The sequence below is a fragment of the Grus americana genome, unplaced genomic scaffold, assembly GCF_028858705.1.
Source record: "Grus americana isolate bGruAme1 unplaced genomic scaffold, bGruAme1.mat scaffold_344, whole genome shotgun sequence".
Taxonomy (NCBI): Eukaryota; Metazoa; Chordata; class Aves; order Gruiformes; family Gruidae; genus Grus; species Grus americana.
The window spans coordinates 58,995-78,175 of record NW_026561621.1 but is presented as its reverse complement, the minus strand read 5'-3'; the positions used below and the strand labels follow the sequence as shown (position 1 = coordinate 78,175).

Here is a 19,181-nt window from a genome sequence, read left to right as displayed (position 1 = left end):
CAATTAGTTGTAAGATAAGGAGCTCTGGAACAATCTCATTTTAAAGAGCTGGGCCTTGGAAGAACAGATGTGCAAAAAGAGATAAGAGAGTTACAAGGTGATCCCAAAACCGGCCTTGAGGGATAAGGTATATGTGATACCAGGAGTGAGTCTGAAGACCCCCCCCCCGAGGTGTCAACAAACATGGGGGAAAGACATTAGCATATGCTAAGGAGTTCCCAAGGAAGATCCCTGCCTGTGATAAGCACTACTGGGAAAGATACTGAATATGTCTATGAACATAGTAGAAGTACTTGCTAGTTTTGTCTTTTGGGTGTGCACCTTAGGTGGAGTTATCCCCCGTGCACCCAGCGCTGCAATAAAGAATGCCTGCTTTCTAAAACTTCCAAATAAGCCTTAGAGAGTGAACTATTTTGCCGCTTTCCGGTAACAGATTTTGGCACCGCAGATGGGACACTGCTCTGGAACATGGGCGGATCCGAGGGATCGCAGGACCTCCAGCCGGCACCGAGGGATTCTCGGGGAGAACCTGCGATCCCCGGACCAAAGAGTTCTGAGCAAGGACCATCAATAAGGCAAAGGCATTCTTTCAGTATTATTTTCTGTTGCCTGTCCGTGGGTCGTAGCGAAAGCTGCGCAGGGTTGGGCCATATCCCTGGGGCAGAGGGAAAGTACCCTTTGATTGAAACTGAAGGGTGAGTCTCCTTCCCGAAAGGGAAGCTCAGAAGTTTGTCTGTTGAACGTTGAATATGGCCGTGATCGTAATGGTGTGGTTTTGTGTTTGTTGCTGTAGTGTTTGTAAGCGTGTAGTATTGCTGTAAAAAGCTGGGGTGAAATTGTTGTTAGTGCCCTGTTTTTAAAATGGGAACTGGAACTTCTAAAAGGGAATTGATCTGAAAGAGATCTCCTCTTGGGTGCATTTTATTAAATTGGAAGCAAATAGCAGGACCCCCAGGAGGAGTGGCAAAGAGAGAGGATCTAATCAACTATTGTAATCAGTGGTGGCCATTGTATGGACTGAATGAGGGAGAAAAGTGGCTGGTTAATGGGACTTTTAGGATACTCTGTTCCAGTTGTTGTTATTCTTAAGAGGGGAAGGAAAATGGGATGAAGTTCCCCATGTTGATTTATTCTCTGCTTTACGAGATCATCCTGAATGGAGCAGGGAATGTAAATGAATAGGGAGAGATCCTTTGGTTCTGACCTGGGCAAAAGATAATCAGAAACTCTGTAAGCGTTGTTGTTCGGCGTGTAGTATGAGTCAATGGTGCGTCCAATACGGAGGAGCGGACGAGGAGGCTGTTTCTGATGAAGGGGACTCTTTTGGTGGAAATGAGAAATTCAGTGCTATTGCAGGGAGAACGAGGGGAGGATGGGGAGGTCGAGTTGTGCAAGCTCTCAAGCCGTGCACCCAGCGCTGCAATAAAGAATGCCTGCTTTCCAAACCTTCAGAATAAGTCTTCGAGAGTAAATTCTCTTGCCGCTTTCCGGTAACAGGATGGTGACAATCAGTTGGGCTGTATTAGGCAGGGCCGCTGTCAGGGGACTAGTGCCTGCCTTGAAGCGCCACTAATGGATGGTTAGCCGCCACTTCCCGTTTGGTTTGCAAACTGGCCACACTGGGGAGTTATGAGGGGACTGAGTTTGAATACTTACCCCCTGTTCCTGCAGCTCTTTTATCACCGGAGCGATTCCCTCCCTCTCTCTCTCTCCCCGCGGTAAGGGACAGCCTTTCACACTCACGAGTTTAATCGGGGGAAGCGTAGGGGCAGTCTGTAAAAAGCCTTATCAGGGTTGACGGAACCCCAAACTTCCACTGCCTCCCTGCCGAGTCCGTCCAGGACTTCCCCTTCACTAAATCCGATCCCAGAGTATTGGTGGGGAGCACTGCCAACACCATAGTGGTCTCGGTGGGGGTGGTGTCTGCCAGCAACCAGCACTTTACTCGGGCTGTAGGTTGGGGTTTGCCACATCCAAATACATCGGTAACCCATATCTGTTATGAATCAGGGATGATCCCACTTCGGCCTGCAGTATCGGCATTTAAAGCAGAGATTTGGGCCCCTGTGCCTAGCAGAAAAGTGACCGGAATCTTCAAAGAGCCAAGGAGAAAGGCACAGAGCGGTTCTGGAGAAACAGATTGTAATTGACAAAACACAAGAGAAAAGGTCCCATCAAAGCTACTCTAACCCCCCTCCCTCCCCCCCTCCCCCCCCCCAAATACACCACCCCTCCTCCCCCATCCCCCACTCCCCCCACCTCCACCTCATCCCTGCTCGGGCTCTACCTCCCCCCCCTGCCACCCCCGTGCTGCCTGCCAGAGCCCTGCGCTTGCTGTCTGGCTTTGGCAAGGCGCTCTGCCCCCGCTTCTTCCCCCGCTTCTCGCAGGCGGCAGCCTGGGACGGTGGCAGGGCCATCCCCGCAGCCCCCCACGGCTCCTGGGGCTCCATCCCCATGGTGCCGAGACCACCCTGGCTGACCCCCACCGTGTCCAGGGAGCAACCAAAGATCCTTAGGGCCTCTTCGAGAGGCACCTCCTCGGACACGGTGAGGTCGCCTGCCAGGTCCCCGAGGACTTGGTTCTGCGAGGCAGCAGAAGGGCAGGAGGGGTCGTTGCTGCCCAGGGGGATGTTGCTGCCCAGCTGTTCCTCTGCAGAGGTGGCCGTGCCGTAGACAGTGAGCTGGGCAGGCTGCTCCTTGACGTGCTGGTAGCCAGGGATGGACGTCGGCAGTGCTGGGGGGGGCTGGGGCCTCTGCTCTCCCCTGATAGTTTTGGGGCGTGACGTGTGGCGGCGGTCCCTGCGGGGTCAGAGGGGCTGCCCGGGCCAGGAGGGTCCTGCAGCCCCTGGGGCCCCACAGGGCAGCAGCCGGCAGAGAAGCGGTGCCATGGCTGAGCGTGGAGCTGGCCGGGGGAGGCAGGTTGGTGACCGTCCACTCGATGTGGAAGACCCGGGGGTCGAAGAAGCAGCCGCATGGAGCCCTCTGCAGACCTGTGTGGGTGAGAGGGAGCTGTGCTGGGCCAGGGGGTTGGGGCCCTCCAAGGACAGCCACCGAGCCGGCCCCGATGGCCAACATCCCCCAGCTCTGTGCTGGGCACGTGGGGAGCTTGTGGCCAGGGTGCTCTGCGCAGGGTGAGCTGCTGTGCTGGTGGGACAGGCTTGCAAAGCAGGGAGGAGACTGGCTTCTAGGAGGTGAAGCGGGAGAGATGGCCCCAAGCATTGGGGAAATTCTCTGGGACTTGGATTTCCTGGGCACGCATCAGCCAGGCGAGAGCAGGGACGCTTGCCTGGGCTTGCTGAAGCCCTGTGCCAAAACTGCCCTGGGGACAGGGCTGATGGGGATGCTGGGCGTGCGCGGGGGCCGGGGATGGCGAAGGCGCCGGGGTGGCAGAGCATCAGGGGTGCCGTACCTGGTGGTGGTAGTGCCTGGGGGCCCTGGGGTGCCACGTGCAGTGAGGGTGCCCAGGCTGCGGGGAAGGGCTGCTGCTGGCGGGGCAGTGGGCACAGGTTGGCTGCGCCTGGAAGAGAGACAGGAGCGATGGCCGGCGGTCACCTCCGCTCTTGCCCCCAAGAGCGTCCCCGGGCTGCAGGGGTCGGGGTGGGTGCCTACCTTGGGGGTAGAAGGTTTGGGGAAGGAGAAAAGTCTGCGGGAGCCGGGGTGCCGGGGGGTCCCGGGGGCTGCGCGGTGGGAGCTGCAGTGGTGGCGGCGCCATGTTGCGTTCTGGCTGTTGGCTGCTAAGGACTCTCTGGCGTCTCCCAGGAGGGAATGTGGGGTCTCTGCGTGTTCTACCCCGCCCCAACAGCCTCCCCAGCCCCTCCTGCCTGGGGAGGGAAAGGGTTCAGGGGGGGCCTTGCTGCGTTCCCAGAGCTGGCACGTCCTTGGGGTTCGTGGGACTTGGTGGGACGAATGCCGCGCCTGGAGTGCTGGCATGGAGGCTGCAGGCTGTTCAGGAGGGGTAGGCAGGGCAGGCGAGGTGGAGGGCTCGCACTCTGTGGAAGGGAGAGGTTGGATGGTACAGCCCTTCCAGTCAGCAAGGATGTGGTGGAGAGCCTCTGGGTGAGGGTGAGGGGCATGGAAAACAAAGCAGCTGTTGCAGTGGGTGTCTGCTACCGATGGCCCAGCCGGGATGCCCGCACTGCGGAGTTATTCGATAGGCCCTGAGGAGAAATCTCTGGACGAGCAGCCCTTGTCCTGACGGCAGATTTTGACTTCCCAGACATCCGCGTGTTGTCCGAACAGCGGATTCATTGCCTGGTGTACAATAAGCCGATTCTGACACACATAGGAGACATATTGCTTTTTATTCAGGCCTGGGTGCTGGGTGGATTTCCACAAATCAAGCACACCTAATGCCCGTTCCCTGTCATCTTTATACACAAACCTTCCAAATTAGGAGACTCCCAGTTACAACGATTGGTTCAGATTTCTTCTGCTAGGATGCAAACTAGAAGGCATGCTCCGTTCTTTGCTCGGCCTTTATCTTTGGGTAGGTGGTATAATTTGGGTAGGGGGCTCGTGGGTCGGTGGTTGCGGAGACCCTGGCCCAAATTACCTTTCCCCTGGTTTCTCAATACTTCTGGCACTCCCAAATGGTTCTTCAGGGTCTGTTGATCAGACTAACGATGTATGGGTTATGCTTCTACCTCCTGACAAGCACGTCTTCATTGACACCTTGTCTGGGTAAATAGGAACTGACAGAATGGTAGCACTGGACAATGGCCATCCTCAGGAGTCCCTAGCCGCTATTTACAAAACTCTCTGTGACATCCTGAACGGTGAAAAAATATCTGGAACATTCTTAACTATGGAACTACGAAAAAGAATTTGTAACTTTTTAGCTGCAGATTCAGGATTAACTTTCAACCTCGATGAAGGATATCCTGGTCCGACTCAAAGCACGTGATGAAACTGTGAAAAAATCAAGGTGTGGAAGGATTATTTACTGTATTAAATTGTCTTACAAGCAGCGCGCTCTGTTGCCCTGTGGATAGCATCGTGTCATCACCGGCACGACTGGTAATTTTCTGTTTCTTTCCTAGTACAAGGATGCATTGATGAAGGCAAATCCAGGGGTACGGGTGGTGCCCCACAACGAAGCAACCTGTGGAACCCCAGACATCCCCTGTTACAAAGAGGAAAAAGCAGGCTCTGCAAAAGAGTTACCAAGCCTGAGGAAAGGGGCCAAAAGTGAAGCAATGCCACAGCATACCTTTGGGACCTCTATTTCCCAGATAGTGAAGTCGGACTTGCAGGAGCCTCCTTCTGGATGAGCGTGCTGGTGTGTCACTGCCTTCCTCGTGGCACAGTCATTGTCCACAAAAGCCATGCCTTTGACAGCCAAACCTACAGGACATGCACACGTGTTAGCATTCAGACAGCCCACACAGTCCAGCTACCAGACACAAGGCCAGGAAAGTGCAGCATTTCCTAGAGAGCTTACAGTGAGCTCTTCCTATGCATTCCATTGGGATGTTCCTGTATCAGGTTCTCCACTGTTTCAGAAGGGGTCAAGTAGACCAAAAGTAGGTCTAGGAACGCAACAGAGGCCTGAGTTCAGCAGGAGTCCTTCAAAATAGCAACACCTTACACAGCAGCAGAGACAGGACACTAAGTCAAAGTTACCAGCTGAAGGAGAGCTATGCTGACATCAGCCCTGCGCTCCTGCTGCTGCTGCTGCTGCTGCTGCTGCAGCAAGGTATTTTGCATTTTCCCCATGGCTTCAGGAGGGCTTTTCACAGGGAGTTCAGCATGCGGGGAGGGGGGCCCGGGACATGCAAGCTCTTCCTCTGCTCTTTGTACTGACATTACATTCCTGCCCCAAGAGGGGTTGCCCAGTGACCTGAATGCCAGCTGTGCACACTACTAGCTGGGGTAGGGGCTTGCCTCTTGCCCAAATTTCTCCGATGCTTGAAGAAAGAAGGTGCCAGAGCTGAGCCGTGTTTTGTTTCCAAACCATCAGCTGATACCAGGAATCCTCCCACTTGGCAAGGGGGCAAACTCAAACACCTTCCTCCTGGTCAGAGCCCAGATACAGTGCAGTCAGTGTAACACAAGGCTGATCCTTCCTCCCTCCAGATGAACCAGCAGAAGCAGGAAGAGCCTCACTTGCTTGCAAGTACTCAGACCATCCAGTGCAAGACCAAAGAGAAAAAGAAACCCAACAGCCGCTTCCCATTTGCCACATCTTCCCTAGGTACACAGCACAGAGGCCTAGAAAGGCAAAGGCAAAGAGGGCAGCTGTTTGCCATAGGCTTCCCGGACAAGGATGAGGATTGAAGTCTCACAGCCTGGGGGCGAAGGTCAGCTCTAGGACCTCTTATCCAGCATGGCCCCATGATCAGCTTGACCTGCTGTAGCCCCTCTCCCTACCCTTCAGCTGAGTGCAGAGCTCTCAGCCCTTCCCATCCCCAGGCTCCACAACACACGCTCGTACCTTCCTGGCACGCCAGCATTCACAACAAGGCAAAACCCTCTTCTTCCTAGGGTTGCTCTCACAAGTGAAAATGCTCGCTGGGTTTCATCCTTCATTGTCGGCAGACTCAATCCCCATGTCTTGCAGCAAGCAGCTTGGTTCCAACTGCTTGTAGCAACTACCAAAGACATCCCCTCATTAGGGGCTCTTGGCACCACAGGCTCTTCTAAAGGATTTTCACATCCATCTCCAAGGTCAGACGGGTTAACTAACAGTTGCTCAGGCAGCGTTGTATTCTGCCAGGCGCACACCATCCAGGATGTAGAAGGCAAAAGCAACACAGAGACAGATGGAGGAACTCCTCGGACGTTGCTCCCTCTAGGGATTTCTTGGCGTGCACCTACCCTTCCAAACCACAAGGCTTCAGGGGAAGTGGTCTGCAACCAACTCATTTGATCACAGTTCCTCAGAGCACTTCCCTGCTTCATCCAGCAGCCCCTCAGAAACCTGCTGCCTTCCAGCTTCCATTCGGCAGCAGCCCGTAAGCACAGAGAGGAACCCAGTGCTTCCTAGAGGCTGCCTGAACTGAAGCAGAAACCATTTGTATGAGCACGTCTCAAACCAGCAAGGTCTTCAACAGCCTGGCCTACATCCAGACACGGCCCACTGCACTGGGCTACTCAAGCACACGCTTAGCTTTAGACAAGAATTAACTTTGTGCCGAAAGGGGACCAGCCTGTTCGCCCCTTGGCAACAGACCCTGAAGATCACCCAGCTAACACGGGATCCTACAGAGATGGGAATTCTGAGAGCAAATGCATACCCACCTGCTGCACACTGATCTGGGTTGGCACCAGAGCTTGAATCCTCTACCAGGCTCACCGCAGCACTGCCCTGACACTCCGAGGTCAGGGGGAGAGAAACACAAGCAGGGCCACTGCTTTCATCCGGAGGTCCTGTTGCTTCCGGCTTTGCAGTGTCCTCTGCAACGGTGCTGGGCTGCAGTGTGGTCACGGACAGGTCTGGATGGTCCTCTGAGAGATCTGGCCTCTCATGAGTTTGACAGGGAAGAGAGGGTGTCGTCGACTCTGCTGATGGCAGGGAGGTCGAGGTTTCATTCTCGGGGTGTTCCTCTTCCTCAGAGACTGCCTCTCTCATGGGAACGCCCGCTTCTTCCTTTGGTGGTGAATCCTCCTCTGGCGCTTCTTGCTGCTGCTCTTCTTCAGCAGCTACGCTTTCTTGTTTGTCAGAAGAGCTTGCCTGCTTTTTTCTGTGGGAATAGATCCACCAGCAGCCAAGAAGTGCCAGCGCGCCGTGTATGGCGTATGGGATGATTTTGCGGAAGTATGAAGGCATTTTCCAGAGCCTCAGCAATTCTCTCTAGAAGGAGCAGCAGAAAGCATGTGAAGAGAGTCACAGGCAAGGTAAGAGGAAGGCTGAAGTTTCATCAAGGTCTTGAGGTATTTCCATTAGCATGAACAGGCCTCTCTTCCAGCCGCTCTTTACATTCACATCTCTGCTCTACCAGCAGAGCACAGAACAAGATCCTTACCTAAGACTAGGGATATCTGGACATTTGTCACCGTTAGACTCATCGATTTCACATGAGCTCACCTTTACACTTCCAGCCATTTCACCACCTTTCTCCTGCCTCACCCTTGCAGGTCAGGACTACACACAGGACAGCATCCAGCACTGTGAGTTTCTCCAGCGCCAGGCTGGGTTCACAACACAGCTGGACCACAAGCCTTCCAGGACACAGACTTGAGACACTGCAGGTCTCCCCAGTTCTCTGCTTGAAAGGCAGCATCACTTTCCTGAGACTTTCATAGGGTGACAACACACGCTTCCAGCTCTAAAACAGAACTCACGGAAGGTGAAGTGCTTTGCAAACGTTCTCATCCACAGCATGGCAAGACACCGGTGCGCGGGCACACGACAGAAGGCTGGAGTTGAGCAGGAGCTAAACAGCAACACGCAGCTACTGCCTTGACTTTGACCCACACAGTGCAGGAATTCCAAAACAAAGAGCACCTACAGCCTGATGAAGCAAGTGTCTCCCAAGAGCCACGAGTCCCTCAGAAAGATGTTGCCGTCCTGAAGATGGGAAATATGCTCTAACACCCTTAGAGGAGTGGTATTTGTCCAGCTTTGAAAGCAGCCTGGGTAGAGACACCACTACTTCGGAACCCAGCTCCAAAGTTTGTTCTACATCTCAACTGACTACGTTAACCGCTGCTACTCCTCCGACTTCTAGAGCTGAAAGCTGCCTCTTACTCTAGAGAGAAAGAGTGTGAACCCTTCCCTGCCTGGACACTGCTGAGACTCGTGTCCCGCTCATGCTCCTCCATTTACAAGCTTCACCTGGGTTACAGGAGGCAGGGCTGACATGCCTTTCCTTTTCCTTAAGGAAAGCCTACAGCTGGAACACAAAGCTCCACAGTTACCCACATCCCCAAAACAGCCTTGCTACAGAGCGCTTACAGTTTTCACGGAGCAGAAATTAAAGGAAAACGCCTCGTGTCTGACGATGCTTACACACGACAGACTTTTTTTAACCTGCTACACCACATGGTTGGAAGATGCAGCACATCCTTCTCTCTCATTTCCTCCATGGGATTGCTCCTAAAGCCCACGTTCGTTTTCCAACACGTTTAAGCGCCACAAAACCCTCTCTCCATTGCCAATTTGACAGCCAGTTCAGGACTGCAGGGGCAATGGGATCATTTCAGTACATGGCGGGAAGTAAGCCTGGGATTTTCCTGGCAGCAACAGAACAGAAAAAAGCAACATGTCAAATCCCATGGCCTTAAACACTGCCAAACTGGAGGGAGCCTGGCACGACAGTCCTTTCGCAACAGGCAGGGCTCTGCGCAGTCCCGCACCAAAAATCGAGCTGAGCCTGTGCGGAGCTCACACACTGTATGCGCTCCCCCCCCCCCGCACCACCAGTCACTTCCACTTCCTTCTGGCATGTCAGGAATCTGGTCTAAATGTCACACCTTCTACCAAGGCACTGCCCTAGAGCTGCAGCTAGGACAAGAGACTTTTCCAACTTGCTAGATATTCTCCACGGTAGGTCCGGATGGGATTAAGACACCAAGGGGAGAGTAGGGGACAGTCAGCTCTCCAAATCTGCATCCTGACTTCATTTATGGAAAACTCCTGATAAAGATCAGGGAGATGAGGACAAGAATCAAGAACGCGCACACTCACCTACCTACCTTAAGGAAAAAAAAAGCAAAAAAAAAAAAAAAAAAAAGCCAAGGACAGTCAACTGATTCTACTTGTTCGCTTTAGGGTCCCAGAGCAGTTTTAAATCACCTTGTTTCTCTAGGCAGGACAAACAACCCTTCAGTATTCACAGAGTGGTAAGGTCAGAAATGTTGGCAGCATGAGGTTCACAGAGAAGCCCGAGAATTGATTCTCAAGGTGCGAGAGGGGAGCTGAGCAAGCACTCGCTCCAGATTTTCAGGGCTTTCAGGAAGGTGTGTTCTGGGGGCAAGCTGCTTTGAGTCTCTACAGGAAGAGAGACAAGGACCTGCTGCTGACCTGTGGCTACCGTCAGCAGCAGAGCCCTCTGCCTCTCCAGCCCACACTTTCCCGCCTTGTACGCAGGAGTTACCTATCGGCTTTCGGCCGCTACTTGAACGGCTGCCTGTGCCCTGCTCCTTCTCTGTCTCCCTTCCTACCCCATCAGGCAGGCTGAGCTTCCTGTCATTCTAGGCTGAGCCCAACGCCTCGGGCTACACTGTCACCCCCCCTACTCACCTATCCTAGGATATGGTCACTAAGAAGAATTAGCAGCTAGGAACTCTACCCATAGCCCTGGCCAGCCTCTAAAGGAGTAAGAGCTCAGCCTAGAGCTCTGAAGGTCTAGGCCAGCCTATCCTTTGATCCCGTATCTACCTACTGCGTGATCTGTCCGGAAAGTCAAATCATAGTTACCTTTGAAAGAAGATGGAAGTTGAGGAGAAGTGGGCAGTAAAGGAGAAATGGTTGGAAAACAGTATAGGCGTGCACGTAGCGAGGGAAGGAGCCGAGTTATCCCAAAGGACAGCTCAGCCCAACTGGCTTTCGCTGGCCCGCTTTTCAGCTTATAAAGCCCCGGTCCCGTGAGGTCACAATCGCCGGGCGGGTGCCGCATCACTGCCCCTTTGTGACACGGGGCCGCACGGGGACGTGTCCCCTCAAGGCCACACAGCTGCCAGGGCCCTGGCACCTCCCCCAGCCATCAGCTGCTGGACTTCCCCACTGCTGCTGGCCAAGGGCTCTTTGTCCGCCGGCAGAGCTCCCACCTCTTCCCCGAGCCGCACCAGCTGGCTCAATAAAAACCTGCCCAGGGCTGCAAGCGTGCCTGTTCACTGCTTTGGCTGGAACGCTCCGTATGCTGAGGGTTCTGTGCCACTCTTCCCAGGTACAGGACCCTGTCCGTGAGACTCGTGGAGCAAAGCACCTGGTCGCTTAGAGGTTCATTTCCAATGAATTTGACCTGCCCCCCGAGATACAGCCCTATGCGGACTCTGAACTAGCATTGCCAAAGAAACACCTTCAGCAACGGTGCTGGGTTGACCTTGTCTGGCTGCCATGTCCCCACCCAGCTGCTCTCTCACCTTGGGGCTCCAAAACCATTTGTGGGTGGCTTTTACGCATCTTCACATTTTCTGCTCCCTCCAGGGTCTCTTAGCTTTCTATTTGCCACAGCTTTACCAGATTCCCCCTCGGGGTGGCCGGACTGGCAGTTTTGCTCCTGCCCCACTTGGCTGCCCCAGGGCTGGGCTGGTTGTTATTGCTGCCCCACGTCAGCTGGTCGGTTTGGCCCCTGCCCCGCTCAGGGATCCAGAACTGGGACAGGGCAGGTCTCTGCTGGGAGGGGTTAAAGGGGTCTAGTTTGTAACGGGACAGTGGCAAATCTGTGCTGGGGGAGTTAAGGGGATCCACTTTGTCCTGGAAGGGTATGTAGTATGAGGGGGTTCATGTAGTTGGAGGGGTTCAGAGAATCAGAGAATCAGAGAATGGTTTGGCTTGGAAGGGACCTCAAAGATCATCTAGTTCCATCTGCACGGGGAGCGATGAAAGCCACAAGGCCCCCCCCGCTGCCCAAGGGACAGCACGGGGTCAGCGGGACGGCAGGCAGCCATGGCAGTATGTCAGCTCTGCGGCTTCTTCCCAGCCCTGGGGCCTCCTGGGGGCTGCCCCAGGGTGCTGCAGCAGCGTGCGGCCTGGTGCTGCCGGGAGCTGGTGGGCCCTGCTGGGCCTTGACAGTGGCAGTCAACGAAGGACCTTTTCCCCCTGGCATCCCCCAGGCTCTAGGTCACTCGGTGGGCATCCAGTTGGAAGTCCTCCGCTTGCTGATGCCCGCTTGCTGCCTGCTGCGGCCTGCCGCTGCACCGTCCCCATCTGGCTTCCCCTCCCAGGGGGTTTTCATGTAGTTTGCCACCTGGCACACCATCCCTTTCTTCTTATCCTTCTTCTTCTTATCCTTCTTATCCTTCTCCTTCTTCTTCTTTCGTGGCATATTGTCCCGCGGGGAGGTCTCGTTCCTCTTGGGGGTGCTGGCTGGCGTGGGACGCTTGGCCTGCTTGCCGCCCGCCTTGGCCAATCTGGGCAGCACCCGGCAGGAGACGAGGCCCGGCGGCAGCGGCAAGTGGGTCAGAACGACCTGGGGCTGCCTCCGTAGAGCCTCCTGCACCAGTGGGGCCATGCAGGGTTGAATAAGGGAAACTAATTAGCGTAGAACAATTTTAAAACAGAATATATAACTTGGCAACACTTGAGTCAGGCCCTGTAAATTCAGGCTTCGCCTGTCTCATGCTCCAATACAAAAGAAAACAATTAGTAAAAGAGTTGGAATGTAGAAACAGGATAAGAGAAGACATAAATTAGGGAATAGTCCTTGGGTAGGAACTAGAAAAAAGACACAAAGTTTGAGGCAACCTGATAAAGGGGGCCCAATATGCCAACAAGCCTGGGACCATCTGGGCAGGACAGATAAGAAGGTTGCTGAGCTTGCAAAACGGAGATCATGAAGAAGAGGTCACCCAACTGTGTACGCTGAAGAAGAGGAGAAAGAGGAAGATTTGAGGAGGACGACCCCTGACGACCACCTGAGAAAGAAACTGCGCAGGCGTATCAGGACATTAGCATATATTCACGAGTTCCCAGAATAATAATGAATATGTAAATTTTTTTGTAATATAAATCACGAACAATTTGTTTCTCGTTGAGACGCACGTTCGTGGAAATATCCCGGTGCAATGAAGGATACCTGCTTAATAGTCACATTGGCTATCGAGTGAATTTTTTTTTGGCTTCAGATTGGTGACCCAGATGGGACCCTCTCTGCCTGGCTGCAGGACCCATTGAGATGGGGACTCTCTTGGGTACCCCCGGGGGTTTCTCCGGAGAGACTCCTCTCCTCAGTCGGATCACTGCAGGGACAGACAAGGACCATCTATTGAAAGGTATTCTTTAAAACATTTTGCTTTTATTTTTTTATTTTCTTTAAGTAACTGTTTGGAGGTACTGGTTGTTTAGGAGTTTAACAGTTACTACTCTGTTTCTGGAACCGGTTCGTCTGTTGGCTCCCCGTAGGTCGTTACGTTATAACGCAGGGTGAGCGTATGCGGGACTGCTAGCGTCTTATTCGCATACATTGGAACAGTAACTGTCTGGAGGTACTGCTTGTCTAGGAGCTTAACAGTTACTGTTTCAAGAAGTTGGGGTTTTTTTTCCTCAAATATAACTTGATGTGTTTGAATTTGTGGGAGTGTGCGAGACGTAAAATCACGCACGAAGCGAGTGTGGAGTCCGGATCCGCGGTTCTGTTATCCAGCGAGGGAAACAGCCGGAGAAGGATGAAGCGAATGATTAATGATACCCTTGTGGGTAATTATCTGAGATTAATAGTAGCATTGACGTGTAAGTTTGGATGTCCTTTACTGCCGTGTTAAAAGAGTAACTAAAAATCTGAATGATGCAGCCCCTGAAGTAGAATTGTTGGTAAATGTGGGAACCAGAATATTGCCTTTTACACCCTAAAAATATTGTGAATCAATAATTATTTTTTGAATTTTTATGGTATAAACAGAGATTGTGGATTCAATCTGGGACAGCCGTAGAGTGTGCTAAGTGTAAAGTGTGGACCCCTTGGGAAAAGAAGGAGCGTGCTACCGAAATAATAGTAAAGATTGTTTGTGGTTGGCGAGACAGTAAAATGGGAAGTAATCAGAGCGGATGAATCTTGTGATTGAATCAGGAGCCCCCCCAGAACCTGCCCCAGCAGCCCCCCCCGCAGCAGCGCCTGCACCAGTACGGCCCAGTAAGGACCAGTGACCCCCCAGTGCCCCCCAGCACATCCTAGTACCCCCCCCAGTGCCCCCCAGTGCCCCCAGAATATCCCAGTGCCCCCCCAGTGCCCCCCCCAGTCGCTCCCAGTATCCCCTAGTACATCCCAGTGCCCCCCGCAGTGCCCCCCCAGCCCCCCCAGTATATCCCAGTGCCCCCCCAGCCCCTCCCAGTGCCCCCCAGTATATCCCAGTGCCCCCCAGTACATCCCAGTCCCCTCCCAGTGCCCCCCAGTATATCCCAGTGCCCCCCTCCTCACCTTGGGACGTTTCTGGGCGAGAAAGGTGACGGTGGCCAAGGCCCTCACCCGCACCGCATCACCCCAACACTCGTCCCCTGCCACCTGCGGGGCCGCACCTCTGGGTGACCCCCCCAGCACCCATGGGCCCCCCCAAACCCCTGGGATCCCCCTTGGACCCCCCCAAACCCCTGGGACCCCCCTTGGACCCCCCCCAGCACCCATGGGACCCCCCCCAAACCCCTTGGACCCCCCCAGCACCCATGGGACCCCCCTCAGACACCCCTCCCCCCCAGCACCCATGGGACCCCCCCAAACCCCTGGGATCCCCCCCAGCACCCATGGGACCCCCCCCGGGGTTACCTGAAGGCAGAGGTCAAGCAGGGGTCGAAGGTGAGGGGTCACGGTGGAGGGGTCGGCCTCCAGGAACTCGTCCAACACCTCCAGGGCCTCGGTGCCCCGCTCCTGGTGGGGGGGACACACACGACACCCCGAATTTTGGGAGGGGCCTCGAAACCGCCAAAAGCCCCCCCCCCCGAAACTGCCAAAAGCCCCCCCCCCCCGAAACCGCCCCAAATGCCCCGAAACGGCACTGGGGCGCCCCTGAAAAACGCCACGGCACCCCAAAATGTCCCCAAGCGCCCCCTCCCCCAAAAACCAGCCCAGGAAACCTCCGGGGAGCCTCGAAACCACCAAAATCCCTTGAAACGGCCCCAAATCCCCTCCCCCCCCCCCCCCGAAAACGGCCCCAAATTCACCTCGTCAGCGTCAAGCAGCTTCTTCAGGGCCGTCAGGATGTCGGGGAGCAGCGAGCGCAGCAGCTCCTGTTTGGGGTAAAAAAACCCTCAAAAAACGGGGTTGGGGGGGCCACGAAACCACCAGGGGGGCCCTGAAACAACCGTGGGGCACCTCAAAACCCCCCCTCCCGGAGTCTCAAAACGGCCGGGTTTGGCCTTAAAAATGGGGGTTTCAAGGAGCCTTTTTTAGGGGTTCGGGAATTGCCGCGGGGTGTCGCGAAACCGCCGGTTTGGGGCGCGAAAACCGCTATTTCGGCAAGCCCCGAATCTGGCATTTTTAAGGCAGCGCTTGGGGCACTGAAGCGTAATTTTGGAAAAGTAGAAAATTGCCGCTTCGGGGAACGCTGGAAACCACCGTTTTGGGGGTCCCAAACCCGCTCTTTCGGGGTTCCCTGAAACCGCTGTTCGGAAGAGGCCCTACACCCATTTTGGGGCTGAAAATTGCCGTTTTGGGAAACCCCAAACCCACCGTTTCGGGGCGAATAAAATCGCAGTCCCGCAGCTCCCCGAAACCCTCCTTTTGGGGCTGAAAACGGTCCTTTCGGGGAAGCTCGAAACCTCCGTTTACCGGGGGGGGAGGGGGGACGACACACTCGAAACCGCCATTTTGGGAGGAAAACCGCCCCGACAACCCGCCCCACTCACCGTGTGGGTGTCCCCCAACATGGCCCCCAGCCCCCCAGGGCCTGCAGGCTGTACGCCGGGGGGCTGGGGGGCACCCCGGGAGCAAGAGCCCCCCGACACAGGGCGGCCAGGGCAGGGCCGTGGGGGGCCAGGACTTGGGGGGCCGCCTCCAGCGCCGCACTCAGCACCAGCAGGGCCGCCTGAGGGGCGGGGGGGGAAGAATGAGGGGGGGTAAAATGGGGTGTGGGGAGCCTCAAAATCACCCCTTCGGGGGGCACACAGCACACTTGGGGGGGGCTCGAAACCGACATTAAGTGCTGCCCCCGCTCCTGAGGCGCCCCCCCTGCTGCGCTACTGGGGTAATTTGGGGAGGGGACACTAAAAACCACCCTTAATTGCCCCCCTCCCTCAAAACCGCCCCCTCCCACGTCATGGGGGGCACGGGGAGCCTTGAAACCACCCTTTGGGGCCCACAAGAGGAGTAAAGGAGGTGGAGGGGGAATCGAAACCGCCACTGATTACCCTCCCTCCCACCCGGGCACCCCGTCCTGTGTTACTGGGGCAACTTAGGGGGCAAGGTGGGACAGGGGGAGCCTCGAAACCACCCCCCCCCCGACCACCCAAAGGGGATGAGGGGGGCCCCTAAAAGCACCCTTACCTCCTGGTGGGGGGGCCGGGGGTCACGGGCCACCTCCTGCACCCAGGTGCCCAGGGGTCCCCAGGCGCTGAGCCCCCCCCGGCGCAGAACCAGGGCCCCCAGCTGGGCCAGAACCACCGTCACCGTGTGCCTGGGGGGGCGGGGGGGGGGGACCAGACCGGGGTGGGAGGGCTTGAAACCACCAAGAGTTTGGAAGGGTGGCATCGAAACCACCAAGAGTTTGGAGGAGGAGCATCAAAGCCACCAAGAGTTTGGAGGGGGAGCATTGAAACCACCAAGAATTTGGAGGAGGAGCATCAAAGCCACCAAGAGTTTGGAAAGAGGAGCATTGAAACCACCAAGAATTTGGAAAGGGGAGCATTGAAACCACCAAGAGTTTGGAAAAAGGGGCATTGAAACCACCAAGAGGTGGGGGGAGGGCCTTAAAACCACCAAGAGTTTTGGGAGGGGGACCTTGAAACCACCAATAGTTGGAGGGGGAGCATTGAAACCACCAAGAGTTTGGAGGGGGAGCATCGAAACCACCAAGAGTTTGGAAAAAGGGGCATTGAAACCACCAAGAGTTTGGAAAGGGGGGCACTGAAACCACCAAGAGGTGGGGGGAGGGCCTTAAAACCACCAAGAGTTTTGGGAGGGGGACCTTGAAACCACCAATAGTTGGAGGGGGGAGCATTGAAATTACCAAAGGGCTTTGAAACCACGGGGGGGGTGGGGGGGGCCTTGAAACCACCCCCACTTTGGGAGCCCCTGAAACCACCACTATTGGTGGGGGGGACCCCTGAAACCGCCGCCATTCGCACTCACTCAGTCTCCCGCTCCAAAGCTTCGGCCAATAGCGTCGGGAGCCTGCGGGGGGGGTGGGGGGGAAGGGCGTGGCACATTAACCCCGCCCCTTCCCGGCTGGCCCCGCCCCCCCCAACCACCCACCCACCTCTGGCGCAGAGCCGGGTCCAGGCGCTTCCATCGGCCCAAGAGCCTCCGCCGCAGCAGGACGGCGGCCAGTTGCCGGATCTGGGGATGGGGCAGAGTCAGGGGAACCCCAAAACTAAAAAAGGGGGGGAAGGAGGAAGAAGGGGGAGGGGCCGCACCTGCGCCCGGGAGGAGCCGGTGAGGAGAAGGCCGAGGCGGGCGGGGGTCTAGGGGTCGGAGAAGGCCTCGCGGAGGCGGGCGGTGGCCTGTGAGGGGAAAAGACGTGTCAGGGGCGTGCGTATTCCTATTGCGTCATCCCCCCCTCCCCCTCCCTCCCCAGGGGCCCGTTACCCGGCGGATGACGTCACTGTCGGGCTCCAGCAGCTCCGCGAGGAGCCGCTCCAGATCGGGCGCCGCCATTTTGAAAAAGGGAAGAAGGGGAAAAAAAAGGGGGCGGGGCCGAGTGCCGGAAGGGGAGGAGTCACAAGGCCCGTTTGGTTTTTTTTTTTTAAAGGGCAACGCCAAGCGGCCGGGAGGGATTCTAAAGGGGAGGGGCCGAGGGGGTGGGCCCCACAACAGAGTCCCTTAAAAGGGCGATGCCGCGCGCTTGTCCCTTTCTCCCCCCCCCCCCCCAAACCCGCATCAGATGACATCACAGGCTGCCGGCATGACATCACAAAGAAACTTTATTAAACAGGGGAGCATGCGAGGGAGGAAAACTTTAGAAAGGGGCGGGACCGGGAGGGCAGGGCTGGGCTCTCCCCACCCCCTCACAGGCGGGGCTGAGGGAGAGGGGTGGCTTTTGGTGCAGGCCCCGCCCCCTCCGCCCCCTCACTGCCCCGCCCCGCCCCCCCCGCAGGGCCAACACAAGATGGAGGACGGAGCCATGCTGGATCTTGTAGTTGGCCACCGTCTTCTTGTCGTTCCTTTTTTAAAAAAAAAGGGGGGTGGGGGGTGGTAGGGTCAAAGGGCACGCTTGGCCCCGCCCCTCCAGCCACACCCCCTTTCATTCACCCCAAAGGCCCCGCCCACACACAAGCCACACCCCCCACACAGGCCACGCCCACCACAAAAAAGCTCCTCCCCCTTACAGGCCACACCCCCCCACAAACCCCACTCCCTGCTCCCACCCACCCAGACCACGCCCCCACAGAGACCATGCCCCCACCCAGACCACGCCCCCTCCTCAGGCCCCGCCCCCCCTCCCCAGGCCCCACCCCTCACATATGCTTCCCCCCATAGGTGAGGCGCTGCTGCTGGGGGGGGATCCCCTCCTTCTCCTCCACCAGCTCCTTGATCCGCTCCACCTGCCCCGGGGTATTGTGGGATGGTGGGGGACTGGCCCCGGGGTATTATGGGATGCTGAAGGACCTCCCCAGGGCATTGTGGGATACTGGGGGAGCTCCCCAAGGCATTATGGGATGCTGAAGGACCTGCTCAGGGCATTGTGGGATGGTGGGGGAACTCTCCAAGGCATTACGGGATGCTGGGGGAGCTCCCCAGGGCATTATGGGATGCTGGGGGACTGCCCCAGGGCATTACGGGATGGTAGAGGAGCTCCCCATGGCATTGTGGGATGCTGAAGGACCTGCTCAGGGCATTACGGGATGGTGGGGGACTGTCCCATGGCATTATGGGATGCTGAAAGACCTCCTCAAGGCATTATGGGATGCTGGGGGAGCTCCCCCTCTGGTCACACACACACCCCCCCCCCCCCCCTTGCCCCGGAGCATGCTGGAAAGGGGGCGGTGCCTCCTACCTTGTCAATGTTGATCTCGAGCTCTTTCCCTGACAGAGTCTGGGGGAAGGAAACACACGGACACAGCCCCGGCCGGTCAGACACACACAAACACCCTCCCCACACGCTCCCCCAATACCCCGCGGCGCGGCCTACACCCCTTCTCCGCACTCCCGAAGCCCAGCTGGGGGTGGGGGGGGGGGTTTCCCCCTTCGGCCCCCACCGACACCACCTTCACTTTGATCAGCATCCTGGCTGCCTCGGCTCCTCTCCCCTCGGCCAGAAGCGGAAATGAGCCCTCCCCGATGCCCCGCCTGCTACGTCCCTTCCCCTCCCCGCCACGAAGAGAGGGAAAATGGCGGCGCCTGAGGGGGATGCTGGGAGTTGTAGTCCCGCACCTCCCCTCCCTCTTTTTTGCACGCCATTGGGCGGCGCCGCCGCCTCTCCGCCAATCAGAG

The 19,181-nt window shown here is 56.5% G+C and overlaps 2 protein-coding genes across 2 annotated transcripts in view; both read right to left on the bottom strand.

Moving 5' to 3' along the window:
- LOC129200606 (importin-4-like) overlaps positions 1 to 17,405 on the bottom strand; it is a 44,837-nt gene extending 27,432 nt beyond the window's left edge. The window contains exons 1-7 of the mRNA XM_054811920.1: positions 17,337 to 17,405; positions 17,165 to 17,212; positions 17,008 to 17,087; positions 16,881 to 16,922; positions 16,077 to 16,206; positions 14,756 to 14,821; positions 14,346 to 14,462 (exon numbers count right to left, since the gene is read on the bottom strand). Coding sequence (XP_054667895.1) covers positions 14,346 to 14,462; positions 14,756 to 14,821; positions 16,077 to 16,206; positions 16,881 to 16,922; positions 17,008 to 17,087; positions 17,165 to 17,212; positions 17,337 to 17,405 — 552 coding nt within the window. The remainder of the gene's footprint in view (positions 1 to 14,345; positions 14,463 to 14,755; positions 14,822 to 16,076; positions 16,207 to 16,880; positions 16,923 to 17,007; positions 17,088 to 17,164; positions 17,213 to 17,336) is intronic.
- Positions 17,406 to 17,627: 222 nt separating this feature from the next.
- LOC129200605 (NEDD8-like) lies at positions 17,628 to 18,981 on the bottom strand. Its single transcript, XM_054811917.1, has 5 exons — positions 18,956 to 18,981; positions 18,745 to 18,783; positions 18,210 to 18,292; positions 17,852 to 17,911; positions 17,628 to 17,736 (listed from the first exon to the last, which is right to left on the bottom strand). Exons 1-5 carry the CDS (start codon positions 18,971 to 18,973, stop codon positions 17,628 to 17,630), a joined length of 309 nt encoding a protein of 102 aa, XP_054667892.1. The 5' UTR covers positions 18,974 to 18,981.
- Positions 18,982 to 19,181: the final 200 nt, after the last annotated feature.

Coding starts and splice junctions, on each gene's coding strand:
- LOC129200605 (XM_054811917.1), bottom strand. Junction 18,293..18,744: donor TCGAGATCAACATTGACAAG/GTAGGAGGCACC, acceptor ACCCCGGGGCAG/GTGGAGCGGATCAAGGAGCT. Junction 17,912..18,209: donor ACCTATGGGGGGAAGCATAT/GTGAGGGGTGGG, acceptor TTTTTAAAAAAG/GAACGACAAGAAGACGGTGG.